Genomic DNA, 14,722 nt, shown 5'->3' on the forward strand with positions numbered 1-14,722 from the left:
GTTTCCTTTTTACGGACTGTCTAGGCAGACTAGATTTTAATATGTCACGGTGATGTTAATGCCAGGCTATCCCCCGCACCCTATTTGATAACTGAAACACAATCAAATATTCGAGGCCACCGAGTCTTCGAATCTACATAGTACATACTACTACTGGCAGTAACAGGCACACATGATCTGGACATCCGCGGGGATCGACTAAGCCATGACAATACAGTATGAAGAAGGGCATAATGTTTCATGTATCAACATGAAGCTTGTCCAAAAGTGCAGATAACATCGGGTTTCCACCAAGTCTCTCGAGTTCTCTCCTAGCTTGTTGCTCCAACTTTTTGAGCACTGCTAGGGTGTAATCAAACGACTTGGTGGTGTTTCTGAGATACTCGATAGCGTGATGCTTGAGGGTAGGAGTCTTGGGGCGTTTTTGCAGGACATCTGACAATATCATTGAAATCGAATGAGATGGCGGTAAACATGATTTTGAACCCACTCATGATCAGTTGATTTTCAGGCTGTTCAAGGATGCCATGAACAATAGGGAAGGAGAATTTTCCTTCAGATAGATCATCTGCAAAGCCCTTGTTGTTCATGTACTGAGGAGAATATTCAGATCACGTCTCAAAGAATTCAGATTGGAGACTAACCTGATCGCTCTGGAGATTCATGTAGTCGTCACGTATTTGGTAATAAACCATAATGAGATTGCACAAAGGGATGTAGTCACTAAGACAGGAGTCATTCAGTCCGAGAAAAATCCAGGGACTCCATGTGGGATTTACACGTTCGTGTTTGTCGTAGCACATGCCATCATGACTTTGACAGCAGTCCTGACAAGACCCCCCGCTTCTAGGTAGCTACATTCAGGGTAATCTCTTAGAAAACGATGACAACCTACTGCCTTTTGCCATCTGCACGTACTCGTCTTCTGTGGGACAGCGGAGGGTATCACGCCAGAGGATGTCCAAGCCCTGCCCATGATGCAGTGACACGAGTTCATCTATTTTCGTCTTTACGTTGGGACTGTATATGCAACAATGGTGATAAATGACATACCACTCACTACACGGTCCAGGTCATGATCGGAAATGAGGCGTTTAGGGAAATTAGGCCTCTCGGCGGTGGGACTGTTGTCCCTAAGCCTACTGTCTGGACTTGCACTTGAATCACAAGCGCGACGCCGCTTTGTGGGTCTCAGAGCAGACAACTCCTGACACGCTAGGAAGTAGATGTAATTGGCGGTATTGATGGTCTGGGGGATACCATATATTTTATGCGCGACTGGAAGATATCAACAACCGCTTCAGGGGTATCGCGAACAGCAGACAAACCTGGAATCCCACGTCTCAGCTGAGAGTCGTCTTCAATGTCGTCTACCCTGTAGATATGAAGGTTAGTTGGTATTGAGATTAGTTCGGTAACATGGAGAGACATACAAGAGAGTGGCATTATGGAGAAGAGCGGCAACACGGATGATGACCGCAAGCTTGTCTTTGGGGACATTAAGCCAGAGGTTGAAGCCTTCGATAAGCTTGTCTGAGACCTTCTTCCCTGGGTTGGCAGTGATGTAGGTGTAGGGCTCGAGCAACGCCTAGCAGAGTGAACCTGAGCCTTTAGTCAAACTCAAGATCTGTAAAGATGCTCACAGATTCCTGAGCTTCGGTCCATGTGCTAGACGATGATGCACACAGGCTTGAGAGGAAGCTATCGTATTTTTCGATGTTAGCACGCATCATGACTATTGAGACAAATTAGGTTGGTTCAATCGGGTGACCTCAACTCATGAGATTCTGAGATCTGTCACATGAACACCGAGGCGCTGTTGGGCCTATTCGGAGGCGACAAGGGTAGCGAAATCTGACCATGAGTCACATATTCAAAAAGGTAAGTTCTCCTGCCGCGTTGCAAGAAAGCGGGGATCAAAATTATAAGGAAATCACGCGCGAGCTGGGCCCACAAAGTTTTATCATCGAAAATCGATAAAGAAATAAGTAAGTCGCGATGTTGGATCAATATAACTTTAAACTTATACTAAGCGGTGTGCTTGTCTGTCACGTGATTGTGTTGAACTTTGTATGAATCTATGTGGGAAGCACCCCGGGTAACAAGTCAACTTTCTACTTTGTTTCTACCATTGCCCTGGCCTTCTGTGAGCTTCCCTATTGGTACCATCCCCTACAGCCCCGCAGCTACTCACAGGTACGAATGGCGGAAATGCATGGATGAATTTGAATATGACTCACGTGTGTGTGCTTCTTCGAACCTCGCTATTGTCGGTTGTGTACATTGTTATACTAGGATTCGAGCTACGTTTCAACTGCTCCGCTGCCCACTTGTTTCCCCGCGTCCAGATCCCACACCCGAAGACTCTTGTCGAGCCAGTGACGAGGAGACGGGTACAACAAATGAAAGTTATCTCGTTCACCGATTTCTCATGACCCTTGAGCGTCAGTTCGAGATGATGCATTTCCTTTTGAGTGGGCGCTTGGGACGCTACTTTGTGAGTGGTAGCCGCCAATGAATCTTTTTCGGTGTCTCGGTTGGCAGGAGCGTTGACAAGGTCACTTACACGCGCTAAGGTGAGTAGGCGTTGAGTTTAGGGAAACGCACGGGTACGGGTAACACCGCGGTTCTATGCTGACGGGTTTGGAGGGTACGGGTACGGAGTAGGATAGTCGTACCCTTGAGCATACCGTGGCCATTCACCGCGGGTTGACGGTGTTTGGGGCGGGTATAATATACCAAATCGGGAACCAGGCGCGCGACAGCCATTGAACACCGTGTTTGATTCTCTGTTTTTCCTTCCTCTGAGAGCTTGAGGATCACAAGTGAATGCTATACTGATTTCTGTCATGTCTTTTGTACCCCCGTGAATCATTCTAGCAATTTATTGAGCTGACACTTCGTTGCAGAGAAGCTCGAGTCACTACCATAAAGCCAAGGCAAAAACTCGAGACCAGTAAGTCCACTGAGTCGTCTCCCCATGAAAACTAAGCTCACAAAGAAGGCATCTGATGCTTCGTCTACCCAGTCACACTCATCATCTAAGTCTATCTCGTCGTCCATCTCCGAGAAGGCCAGGTCACTCAAAAGGCTGTTGCAAAGGGTGCTAAGGCTCTGGCCCGCCCCTTGAAGAAGGTCAAGCAGTCATTTGTGTCTCGGTCTTCTCGATCGAGCCCCACAGACACCGTTGATCTTACGCGATCAAGTACTGATTCACTTGCCACTGACGATAACAAATCAACGGCAGGTGCATTCGAGCCTGATCCCGATCCTTCTGCAGATCTTGGTATGTTTCTTTCCATTGATTTTTGCAAATATCTGATTATACAATGATACAGAGGCTCTCAAGAAGACTTGGCGGTCACCTATCTATAGTTTCTTTTCATCCGAAGTTGTGGTCCAACACCACAATGGCCGCTTGTGTCATTTTTTCCCGTGTGGTGCGCGTAAGTGTAAGACAGCTTTAGGAGGACTCAAAAACGGAAGCGAAATGAAGTCGAAGCAGAGGAGAATGACAAGGAAAAGTAGTACTATTTTATTTCATTGTTGTTAATACTTAATACACTCTTCTTGGTAATGTACCCGCGGTGTTCAGAGACACCGCGGTGTTTTCCATAAACCGCGACATTGACGGGTCGGTGTGTACCCGTACCCGTGAAGGGTACGGTGTTGGCGGGTGCGGGTGCGGTGTCAACTTTCCGACCCTCGGTGTTACCCGTGCGGTACCCTAACAACAGACGTAGAGCCAGTGGGGATGCCTTGAAATAGTGACGGGGTAGAGGTAGCCTCAATAGCAATCTCTCCAGATGAATCAATGGTCGTGAGCGGAAGCTCAGATGGCAGGCTACGGCTGTGGAACATAAGGAAAGGCAGCGTGGTCGGTGACCCATGGGAAGGGCATAGCGTTCCAGTGACGTGCATTGATTGGTCTCACAATGCCCAGGAGATAGAGCAAGTGGATCGGAAGACGGCACCATACGACGATGGAACCCGGATACTGGCCGACAAATAACACCACCCATAGAGACTGGCCAAGGAGCGTTTAGGCTGTCAGATACTCTCCACAAGGGGACAAATTTGCGAGCGGCGGGGAGGACAAGGTGATCTGCGTGTGGTCAAAGGACTGCGAGCTACTTATGGCGATCAAGGGCCACGACGGCTGGGTGACGTCGTTGTGTTGGTCCAAGAATGGCACACACATTTTCCCCGCGTCAGTCGATTGCACCATCCGAAAGTGGCGGTCGATTGATGGGAAGGAGCTCGTTGCTTTTGAGGGTCATGCCAATTCCGTCACCTCCCTCTGTCTTTCCCCTGATGAAAGCCATCTTGTTAGCACATCAATGGACTACTCGGTTCGCATCTGGGACCTCAAGACCAATCAGGCAGTCGGAGACCCACTCTTGCATGACGATGAAGTCCGGGCTGTTGAAGTTAACTGCTGCAGATTTTTCTTTGGTCGTCGTCGTCCCGCCTCGCATCAGTCATGAGGTCATCTTGAAACTCTTCCTGTTGCTCGATAACTTTCCCTCTTCTGTAGTGATATTTTTTTTCAATATGCGAGGAAGCCGTCCTGTCTTCGATCAAGTTTCAAACTGACTCGTTGTTTCGTAGTTGTCAATATAGCTGCCAGGAGCGCTATTGTCGCAGAAAAGCGTGTCCCCTGGACCCTTCGTCACCCCAGGACATGTTGAAGCCTTGATGCACAGAATTACACCTTTTAAATTTTCGTGACAAGCGAGAACCAGAGTCATGTAGTCAAGCTCGACACGGATTCTCACTCGCGAGCATTACATTTCATAGTTCACATTGGACAGCCTTTGAGTGCATTTTTGCTAGCACGGTAGCACGGCAGTGAATTGAAGAGGATCGTGTCTGATCATGATATCATCCCACAAGTTAAAGACATGACTTCTGTTGGCAACATGATGGACATCAGAACACCAGAGGTACTGTAACTGTATGGAGTCTTCTAAAAATCTACGAGCGATTTCCGTTTGTACCTTGATGATCAAACTTGTATATTATCACATACTGACTTGAAAGCAGACTGTAATTGAGAGACCAACAGGGTGATTCTCCGCGTAGAAAATATAAGTGGTGAAGGATGGGACAAGGCAGGCGTACAGTGTCCTCACCAGATGGAACGACTTGTGCTGGCTCCAAACCTCCATTAAAAGCGTCAGTCGATGCACCATATGAAGACGCATTGGGATTGGTCGTATGTGCACGATAGCTCGAATTCGAAGTCGCTTGCGAAAGATTTCAACAGTTTGATGTCGCGTTTTTTTGGCGGTGACAGAACTACTACAGTTGAAAGTAAAACAGAAGTCTCAGTAACGTCACGCGTCACACGTATATGCATCAAAACTCTTACCTTTCCGTAAAGTCTGATGGTCTACAATGATACTCACCTGTTCTAGGAGAGCGCTTACCCACACATTCATCGTGCACCTTCCACGAGATTGGTAGCATGTGCAATACCAACAATTGTGACGAAGGCGCGATTTTTAATGAGTCCCGGCTCTGCGGTGCGAAGTGCCCCTCCGTAATCGAGGTTAACGACCATGTTGCGCTGATACTTGTGTCACATTATTCCGACGAAGATGGATTCGGTGGGGAATGGTGAATGGGAAAACCGAAACCAGTTGAGCCGGGAGTCCGCGAAGTTGAGGATGAGATGAGCGGGGCGCTCGAAGCAAGGCTATGAACACCTTTGGAGAAGATCATGAACGTTGAATGAAATGCGCCTTGGAAGTGGAAACGCCCCTACCGCAGAGTTAGTAGCGGTGTGAGATGCAAGTATCTAAATTTGGCTGCATGAGGAACACACAGAACTTGGGAGTCGACGGGATGAAGAGGTGATATTACAGTAAGCTATATGCATGTGTCCGAAGGAGTGACATGGTGATGTGCCGGAGTAGCTGCTCGATACGAAAAACGACGATATTCATGCACTCATGCAGGATAGATAGTCAGATTCGAGGGCCGGGAAGCATTGGATGCGGTGAGATACATTCTGGAAGCTGTAGAGACAAGAGTAGGACACATGTATCACTGCAGAAGGTATACTGTCGAGGACGATGAGTATGACAACAACGTAGATTCTCGCTGCAATGGTGATGGATGTGTGTAGAAGCGAACAGCCTCGTGTCCTGGGCATCTATGAAAATGAGTTGACGCAGCAAAGTAGCATAAACGACAGGGTACACGCACCTCTACAGCTTAGAGAAAGATACACACAATCCCTCCAACGTCCACCTCGGTCGTGCTCAACGCCATCAACCTCTAGTAAAATGTCAAAACTCGTCCCAAGTACCAGTGACCACGCCCTCACGAGAATACAAAGTCATGAAAAAGGCGTATGGTGCCATCACAGTTTTGCCCGACACACGACAGATGGTTGCAGCATCGAGGAACAATACACTGTCTGTGGGACTTGAAGATAGGTGTTGTGTTGAAGAAGATGAAGGAGCATAGCAACTGGGTATTCAGATCGGCGGCATCACAAGATAGGCAATTGATAACAAGCGCTGATCAGGTCATTGTCTAGCAGGGAGAAACTGGGGAATCACCCACCCAACCCGTCAAAGCTCACTCCAGACACATCGACTCGCTGAACTTTTCTCCCGATGGAAAAGTGCCGGCAAGGGTTCGACACGATGAAGCCGTGGAACACTAAAACCTGGGAGCTACAAGGAAATCCAATTGTGTGTGGTAGTTGTGTCAACTGTATTCAAATTTCATTGTCAATATCCAAATTTTGAGGCTCGAGTGGGAAGGACAGAATAATTTTGAAATGAAGGAGAAGGCCGCCCAGAGAAGAAAACATCATACTGTCTGAATCGACTGAGGGCGAATGGCCCACGGTTGGTACGACAGCGATTTAAATTGTTTAATGATTACCGAAACCTGAATGTTGAACAGACTCGAAGGTCGATTTCGAGTGCCAGCGAGCACCACGAAAGACATTCGATGCGTTGCAACCTCGGCGATAGGATCAATGTAATTATGTAATGGCGGAGCCAACTCATTCTCAGTCAAAGACCCAAAATGAGACTTGCCAGTTCAATTTCGGATTGGTCCGGTGGGAAGCTTCCTTATGCAGTACCTCCTATTGAACCACAGTACGTACCATCTCTCACTTGTGCTTTGACCATCATGTCGTCTGAAACTCCTTTCCAAATCAATGTCCCCGACGAGAAAACTGACCGCCCTACGCGCTAAACTTCAACTCGCTACTTTCCCGGATGAACTGGAGAATGCCCAGTGGAAGTTTGGCTCACCTCTGGCAGATATAAAGAGGCTCACAGAGAGGTGGAAGAAACGGGTACGACTGGCGCCAACATGAAAAGGCAATCAATGAAGAGTTGCCAATGTTTACCCGCGATATTGACGTTGATGGTTTCGGCGCGCTGAAACATTCATTATGTTCACAAGAAGAGCGAAACTGTTGACGCCATTCCGCTGTTGTTTTGTCACGGATGTAGGTCGATTCGTATGCATGCAGACCAACTTCTTTTGACCGTAACTAGGGCCTGGAAGCTTCTTTGAAGTCATCAAGATTTTGCCCCTTCTGACTGCATCGACCGCTGAACACCCTAGCTTTCATGTTGTGGCGCTTAGTTTGCCCGGTTTTAGCTTTTCGGAGGCTCCCCACAAGCAAGGCTTTGGTATCAATCAATATGCTGAGGAGATCAACATTCATCACACGTTCTAAGCTCTCTACATGTTGACTGGTGTACCTAGGTAGCTCACAAACTCATGGTCGCCCTTGGGTACAACGAGTATGGTACGTCGCTAAGTTACATATTTTAGCCTCCGATAGATCAACGAATTTGTTCATTTCTCTTACAGTTACCCAGGGAGGTGACTGGGGTGGCATCGTGAGCGATTTTTACAAGTTGACATGTCTTATCATTGATGTATCCCCAGATCACTAGGAAAATGGCTTCTACGTATGGTGGGAGGCACCTCAAGGCATGGCACACCAACATTCCAATGTATGTCATTTTCTCGCTCAGCACATACTCCGACTCATTCTCGTCTATGTAGTCCTGAACCACCGAGCTGGAAATCGCCATTGTCTTTCTTGTCTTTCTTGCTAACTCCGTGGTCTATAGAGGAAAAGGCAGGCATCGAGCGCACCAAGTGGTTCCGTACCCAAGGACAAGGCTACTACACTCAACAGAGCACCCAACCACAGACACTCGGTTACAGTCTCACTGATAGCCCTGTTGGCCTGCTTGCTTGGATCTATGAGAAACTGGTCCTTTGGACCGACAATTACTACTGGTCTGATGATGAAGGTAGCAGCAATATTGCTTTCCCGAATATTGCTCACCGGTTCTAAATAGTGCTGACGTGGATCTCATTGTACTGGTTCTCCCGTGCCGGCCCTGCTGCCTCCCTCCGCATTTACTTTGAATTGCGTGCCGATACCGAGGATATGGGCCGAAACCCCACTATTCCTATGGGAGCTTCGTTTTTCCCAAAGGAGCTCATAGTTTTACCCGCAGCGTGCGTCTCTACCAATCAACTTTATTGAAGCTAATATGAGTATGTAGGTGGCTGCGCAAGTCGAACAACGTTGTTTTCGAGTCCCATCACAAGACAGGGGGCCATTTTGCTGCCACTGAACGGCCGGAAGAGCTTGTTCGGGATGTGCGGAAGATGTTCGCGAAAGGGAGTCCTGCGTTTGGAATTGTCCCCGGAAGAACTGGATATGATTCTCACGTTCAACAATGAATCGGAATGAATATTGGGTGAAAGTGGACATGGGCAATGTAATTCAGACTTTCTGTATGAAATCATGTATGCTATTCAATCAGCATGATTTGCTCGCGACTGTCTTCATCAACAGCCGTGTCGTTGTCGGATTTGTCACCTTGCGAGGCTTTCCTTAGTTGGCACGAGCCTTCAGCATCATCTATCATTTTGTGTTTGCCTCTGATGCCTAGAACAAGAATTTAGGAAGTTTGCGAAGGACTCGAGTTCACGGATTTATGTACAGAACGACTTGGTGTTTCCTAGAACCGTTGTTGTTGTCTAACCTACCGTGCGGGATAGTCCATCTGGATCGAATCATAATAGAGGTTCTGGCGCATTGATGAAGCTCACTTCGTAAGGAACGCCGACCTGGAACACAGGTCCGTATCCCATGACGCTGTCGCCACTTCTATTGCCAATGCTGCGCTTCCCTGAGTAATGTTGTTGTACCATTGTTGTGCTTGGGATTAGCATGAAGCCAATTCGATCAGAGTAAAAATTTACCAAGAACACATTCGGCTGGTGTCATTGAGCGATATGTGTTGAACACTGACCCAGACAGTATTACTTGACCTACGCAATATATTAATGAGTACCCGACTGACCAAAAAAATACCTTGTATTGTCATTCCATCGGAGACCTGCAACAACATAATACCGTTTCAGCTGGAACGAAGAACTCGAAAAGGACTATCGATGCTGGAATGACCTAATAGATTGAAGGTGCGGTATCTTCTTGCCTTATGATTGCCTCGCGAGGGCTCTGGTTTTTACCCTCATCCAGATAGTATCCTATGTAGAGAAGGTGTGAATATTCATCAAGTTTCATCAGCTGCCAGTGAACTTGGTCTAGGATCTTTTTGTTAACGCCCATACAGCAAAAGTCTAGGCCGTGATGAGACTTGCTGTGAGATGGGAGGGCTGGTCGTAATCAGCCACAAAACTACAAAACCGCCGAATCAGCACGGTGCGTGTGGTGTCAATTATCGTAGAAACAATACGAGCCTGAGTATCATGTGAGAATTATTCTGCCTTTTGTTGGCCATAGGGGGCGGCGCTCTATGGTCATCCGGTATCTTTGCATCAGCCAGTATGATGCAAGTGCTTTGAGAGACGTTATAACGTCTGCTATGGTAGTGTGAACGTGTTTCAACGATGTCTGCGACTCTGCGCCGAGCACAGTTGAAAGACTGTGATGGTGAACCTCGCGTAGTTGATTTCAAGCTCTGCTACGTCTGTCGCTTGTTTGCATCTTATCTCGGAAGCTTTGGCAAGAACTTTGATGGTATAAAATGACGAAATAAAATCGTTATTGACTAGGGCTATTGTGAACTGGAGGAGCGTTTTCACTCGCTGATAACAACTGGGCCTGGTCCAGAAGCCATGAACTTGACAAAGATGTGAAAATCACGTACTCACCGCAGGGCCAAGTCTTTGACCCCGCATTAAGCTCCGCACGCGAACCTGTCGAAGGTGACAAGAACAAGGATCGACATCAAAGTGCCTGGATAATCGATGTCGAAGCCCAGCCACTCCGAACTCGTGATCGTTCGCGTCCGTAACAGGCAATAGGACTTCGTACACCGCTGCAACTTTGAATTCACAGATGCTTCGCTCACCATCAACAGGTCCTCAGTGAGGCAGCTATCCCCCTCGGTCCTTCGGTGTCGTCCATTTTCAGACTTCTATTCTCGGAGGATTGCCATTGGACAAAAGCTTCGGGGAGTCTGCCGCTTAGTACGCAACTGCCTGAATCTCCCTTTTGGAGGACTTCTTTTCAATGGCCTAGGACTCGGAGTACGCCAAGTAGCTCCAGCTGTGCGCAGATGAGATAGTAATGTTCGCCATATCTGTCAGGCATTTTGATCACTATAGAAGAATTTGCATATGCCACATAGTCTTTCTTGAGGCAACACCGGGATATAGCATCAGCTCGATTGGAGACTCTGCCTTCACTCATTCACACATTGATGGCATTCAAGTTGACGAGGATACTTCCAGTCAACATCGATCTCCATCTCCCTGGCTCGAACTTCGAAAACGCAATCCACTTCCTGTTCTCACTCAAAATCCTGTGCGATGCAAATGCCACGATCGTGACTCCGCCAAACATCATATACAAAAATTCCCGTCACAATCTTGCTCGCCTAATCTCATATGTGCCGACTGAATTATACCAATAAACCATGAAAGGTGCACGGTGTCTTATGGAAGTACCAAAGACATAACTATAACATCAATGACGAGACAAGAGATAAGTATTGATTAGACTTTTCCCACCGGACGGAACAGAAGGTTAGCTCTTCTTTGTGCAGCGCACCTTGTATAAAACCAAAGGATGCACCCGCACGTAACTCTCTCACTTGCACTTCGACCACCATGTCATCTGAAACTCCCTTTCTAATCGACATCCCCGACAAGAAACTTAGTATCCTTCGTGCTAAACTTGAGCTCGCCACTTTCCCGGATGAACTTCAGGACATCGGGTGGAAGCATGGCGTGCCCCTATCGGATATGAAGCGGCTCGCGGAGAGGTGGAGAAAACGGGTACGACTGGCGCAAATATGAAAAGGAATTAAACCAAGAACTGCCGATGTTTACCCGCGATATTAATGTGGATGGTTTCGGCGCGCTGAACATTCACTATGTTCACAAGAAGAGCAAAACTGTTGACGCCATTCCGCTGTTGTTTTGCCATGGATGTAGGTCTTATCCACGCTCATCGACATGTTTCTGACATTAGTCAGGGCCTGGAAGTTTCTTAGAAATCAGGCCAGTGTTGTCCCTCTTGACTGCGTCGTCCCCGGAGCATCCTAGCTTCCATGTCGTAGCGCTTAGCTTGCCCGGTTTTGGCTTTTTCTGAGGGTGCACACAAACCAGGCTTTGGTCTTGATCAATATGCTGAGGTGGTTCAGCGCACATCCTAAACTCTTAAAATGTTGACAAGTGAATTCAGGTAACTCACAAACTCATGATCGCTCTCGGGTACAACGAGTATGGTACATCGCTATTGTCATCATCTCATACAATAGATTTACTCATTTGTCTTGCAGTGACCCAAGGAGGCGACTGGGGTTTTCTCGTGGGTGAGGCTTCACAAGTAGACGGGATTTATGTTTAATATACTCTTAGATCACTCGGAGAATGGCCGCCAAGTATGGTGGAAAACATTGCAAGGCGTGGCCACACCAACTTTCCAATGTATGTCATTTTCTCGCTCACTGCTCAGCCATCAATCCATCTCATCTTTGATTAGGGCCGATCCACCGACCTGGAAATCTCCCCTGTCTTTCTTGTCGTACTTGCTAACCCCCCTTTTCTGCGGAAGAAAAGGCAGGACTTGAGCGCACCGCGTGGTATCGCAACAAATCATCCGGCTACTTTGTTGAGCAGAGCACCTTCCCGCAGACGCTCGCCTACGGTTTTACTGATAGCCCCGTTGCTCTGCTTGGTTGGTTTTACGAAAAACTGGTCATCTGGACCGATGACTACAAGTGGACTGATGACGAAGGTAGCAGCAGTGCCACTTCTTAATATACTACTCACTACCTTCGAAACAGCTCTGACGTGGATCTCCATATACTGGTTCTCCCGTGCTGGGCCCGGCGCTGCCCATCGCATTTACTCTGAGGTGTCTGGCGATTTCTACGATCTAGGTCGTACTAGTTACCCTACTATTCCTATGGGAGCGTCGTATTTCCCACAAGAGCTCCTTCTTTTACCCTCAGCGTGCGTTCTATCGTTCAGCTTTGCTGCCACGGAAGCTAACACAAGATCGTAGGTGGCTGCGCAGGTTGAACAACGTTGTGATCGAGTCCCATCACAAGTCAGGAGGCCATTTCGCTGCCTATGAACGGCCGAAAGAGCTTGTTGATGATGTGCGGAAGATGTTCGCGAAGGGGGGGCCCGCATTCGCAATCGTCCCTGGAAGAAGTGGATATGCTTGAACAGCCAACATTCGTATGCTATTTGAATGACTCGGAATGGATATTAGGTGAAACTGTACGAATAGGTAGTGCCATTCAGAAGATCAATATGAAATCGTGTACGCTGTCCCTTGCATCTTGCGTAATACACTTTGCTATCCATGTGATGTCCTGTTCCTTCAGCTTCACCATAACTGTAGAACACGCCAGTATTACTGGAATTTCTGCAGGAAAGCCAACTTGTTGAGGTGTACCTCCATGCGAATACATGTGCGATTCGACAGGGAGCCGCTGGACGGATAATACGAGCCAACGACACTAACGTCATTGTCAGTCGTCACGGCGGGTGAATGCGTTTGAGGGATGTGATGCTCAAGAATAATGAAGACGCTTATGGTCTAATTATAGTGCAGGGTATGTATGACATGAAGAACGATAAGTCGTGGATCGAAGCCACGTTTAATATGCATGCAATGTGGTCTAGAAATAAGTCTGGTCGACGTCTACCATGTGTAAGGACGAAACGGTTGGTGCCGCGGAAGTAATCTGTGTGACTCCTGGTACTTAGATATAAAGTATGCAATAAACGACAGCATGCCTCCATTGTGTACTCGACGGATGAGATAACATCTTGTGACGAGAGAGAGATCGTCGTAAAGATTAATGCTGACCGTCGGTATACTCAGGAGAGGTGCAACAGATAAAGAGCCAGAAACGAGCCCAACGACCAGCGTGTCTAATCGTTGCATCAGGGTAAGTGTTCGAAGTCGTATTAACAACGGCGGGAGGTGTGGTGGAGGTGGAGACGGCAGCATGGGGTTGCGAAGACGGCTGGGTGTGAGCTGCACCGCTGGATTGCTGCATGACGGTGCTATTATGAGGGCGTAAGCTGCCTGCAGTAGGAATTTTCAGGATTAGCCTCCTCTCTCTTGCTGAAGCGTTTCTCTACGTGATGCGAGATAGAGTTCGAGGGAGAAAACGATATCAGGAGTCTAGTATTCAAAAGAAAGATAGGAACATACACGTTTTCCCTTGGCATATGGGACATCGACTGCTGCTGAGGGATGCTCGTGCAGCTCGATATCTGTGCCGCTTCGTTTGGCAAAGAGACGATTTCGAACCCAGTGGAAAGGGTGGGGTCGAGATGGCGTATCATGGGCATCGTGATGAATGGTGCGGAATAAAGATAAAAAACGACTACGAAGGGTGCTTCCATGCGATGGTGATGATCGAGGGCGAAGCCGGTGTGGTGCAGAAGACTGAGAATATCGGGACGATGAAAACAGAACTGGAAGAGACATAAATAACGACGTACGTGAGCGTGATGTTGTGTATCGTCGAAAAAACCTCGGGGTACCCGATTTACGACCTTGATTGGCTGACGGACAGGACGTCGTGTAGCATCGGTCTAATAGAATGCATAAGCTTGTGTGCAATGAAAACTGTTCATGAATGTTTCACGTACAGCCAGTAGCGACTCGTTGGGCTTGTCCAAAAGAAGGTTGCCGAGGCCAGCTTCTTTTAATATCGCAGAAACATCCCAAGTGTACGCGTTCTTGTCATCGCAGCCAGTGGCTAGTAGCTTTCCATCTGCTGAAAACGAGACGATGGTCACGATATTTGCATGGTTGAGGGGCGAACTGATAGGCTGGCTGTTGTCAAGGCTCCATAATCGTGCTGTCTTGTCGAAGGATGTGCTTGCGAGGATGCGGCCATTCGGAGATATTGCAATGCCATAGACATAGGAAGTGTGCCCATCAAGCACAGCGATCTGCTTCCAAGTTGTAGTACTCCATTTCCTCATCAAGCGATCGGCTGACCCGGAGATAAGCGTTTTTCCATCTGGGGTCCAAGCCAGGCACATCACTGAATTTGTGTGTCCTTTGAGAGTGGCGACAAGTTCGCCTGCCTTCGCATCCCAGATTTTGATTGGGTGCTCGGTTTCAGGAGTTGGCCCGTCGTATCCAGCAGTCGCAAACATGGTCATGTCTGGCGAGTAGACGACTGCTAGCACACGCTCGTGCCCAGTC

The 14,722-nt window shown here is 47.9% G+C and overlaps 4 protein-coding genes across 4 annotated transcripts; 2 read left to right on the forward strand and 2 right to left on the reverse strand.

Annotated features, from left to right (window-relative positions):
* Positions 1 to 87: 87 nt before the first annotated feature.
* Positions 88 to 1,781, reverse strand: DFJ58DRAFT_685699 (isoprenoid synthase domain-containing protein). Its single transcript, XM_041383299.1, has 9 exons — positions 1,644 to 1,781; positions 1,434 to 1,588; positions 1,329 to 1,375; positions 1,054 to 1,278; positions 896 to 997; positions 780 to 846; positions 645 to 723; positions 491 to 593; positions 88 to 435 (listed from the first exon to the last, which is right to left on the reverse strand). Exons 1-9 carry the CDS (start codon positions 1,731 to 1,733, stop codon positions 239 to 241), a joined length of 1,065 nt encoding a protein of 354 aa, XP_041242187.1. The 5' UTR covers positions 1,734 to 1,781; the 3' UTR covers positions 88 to 238.
* Positions 1,782 to 7,070: 5,289 nt separating this feature from the next.
* DFJ58DRAFT_795890 (Alpha/Beta hydrolase protein) lies at positions 7,071 to 8,867 on the forward strand. Its single transcript, XM_041390549.1, has 10 exons — positions 7,071 to 7,327; positions 7,353 to 7,394; positions 7,438 to 7,483; positions 7,533 to 7,670; positions 7,751 to 7,789; positions 7,855 to 7,883; positions 7,933 to 8,000; positions 8,053 to 8,306; positions 8,355 to 8,517; positions 8,565 to 8,867. The coding sequence occupies exons 1-10, from the start codon at positions 7,187 to 7,189 to the stop codon at positions 8,743 to 8,745; spliced, it is 1,101 nt and encodes a 366-aa protein (XP_041242188.1). The 5' UTR covers positions 7,071 to 7,186; the 3' UTR covers positions 8,746 to 8,867.
* A 2,487-nt stretch (positions 8,868 to 11,354) lies between these two features.
* On the forward strand, positions 11,355 to 12,714 carry DFJ58DRAFT_795893 (Alpha/Beta hydrolase protein; the record flags this gene model as incomplete). Its single annotated transcript, XM_041390550.1, has 9 exons — positions 11,355 to 11,468; positions 11,514 to 11,612; positions 11,647 to 11,672; positions 11,723 to 11,765; positions 11,820 to 11,848; positions 11,899 to 11,967; positions 12,100 to 12,277; positions 12,327 to 12,495; positions 12,548 to 12,714. Exons 1-9 carry the CDS (start codon positions 11,360 to 11,362, stop codon positions 12,711 to 12,713), a joined length of 888 nt encoding a protein of 295 aa, XP_041242189.1. The 5' UTR covers positions 11,355 to 11,359.
* Positions 12,715 to 13,099: 385 nt separating this feature from the next.
* DFJ58DRAFT_795895 (uncharacterized protein) lies at positions 13,100 to 13,469 on the reverse strand. Its single transcript, XM_041390551.1, has one exon. The coding sequence runs from the start codon at positions 13,439 to 13,441 to the stop codon at positions 13,196 to 13,198; it is 246 nt and encodes an 81-aa protein (XP_041242190.1). The 5' UTR covers positions 13,442 to 13,469; the 3' UTR covers positions 13,100 to 13,195.
* Positions 13,470 to 14,722: the final 1,253 nt, after the last annotated feature.

This window comes from Suillus subalutaceus (genome assembly GCF_016647625.1).
Source record: "Suillus subalutaceus strain FC151 chromosome Unknown DFJ58scaffold_78, whole genome shotgun sequence".
Taxonomy (NCBI): Eukaryota; Fungi; Basidiomycota; class Agaricomycetes; order Boletales; family Suillaceae; genus Suillus; species Suillus subalutaceus.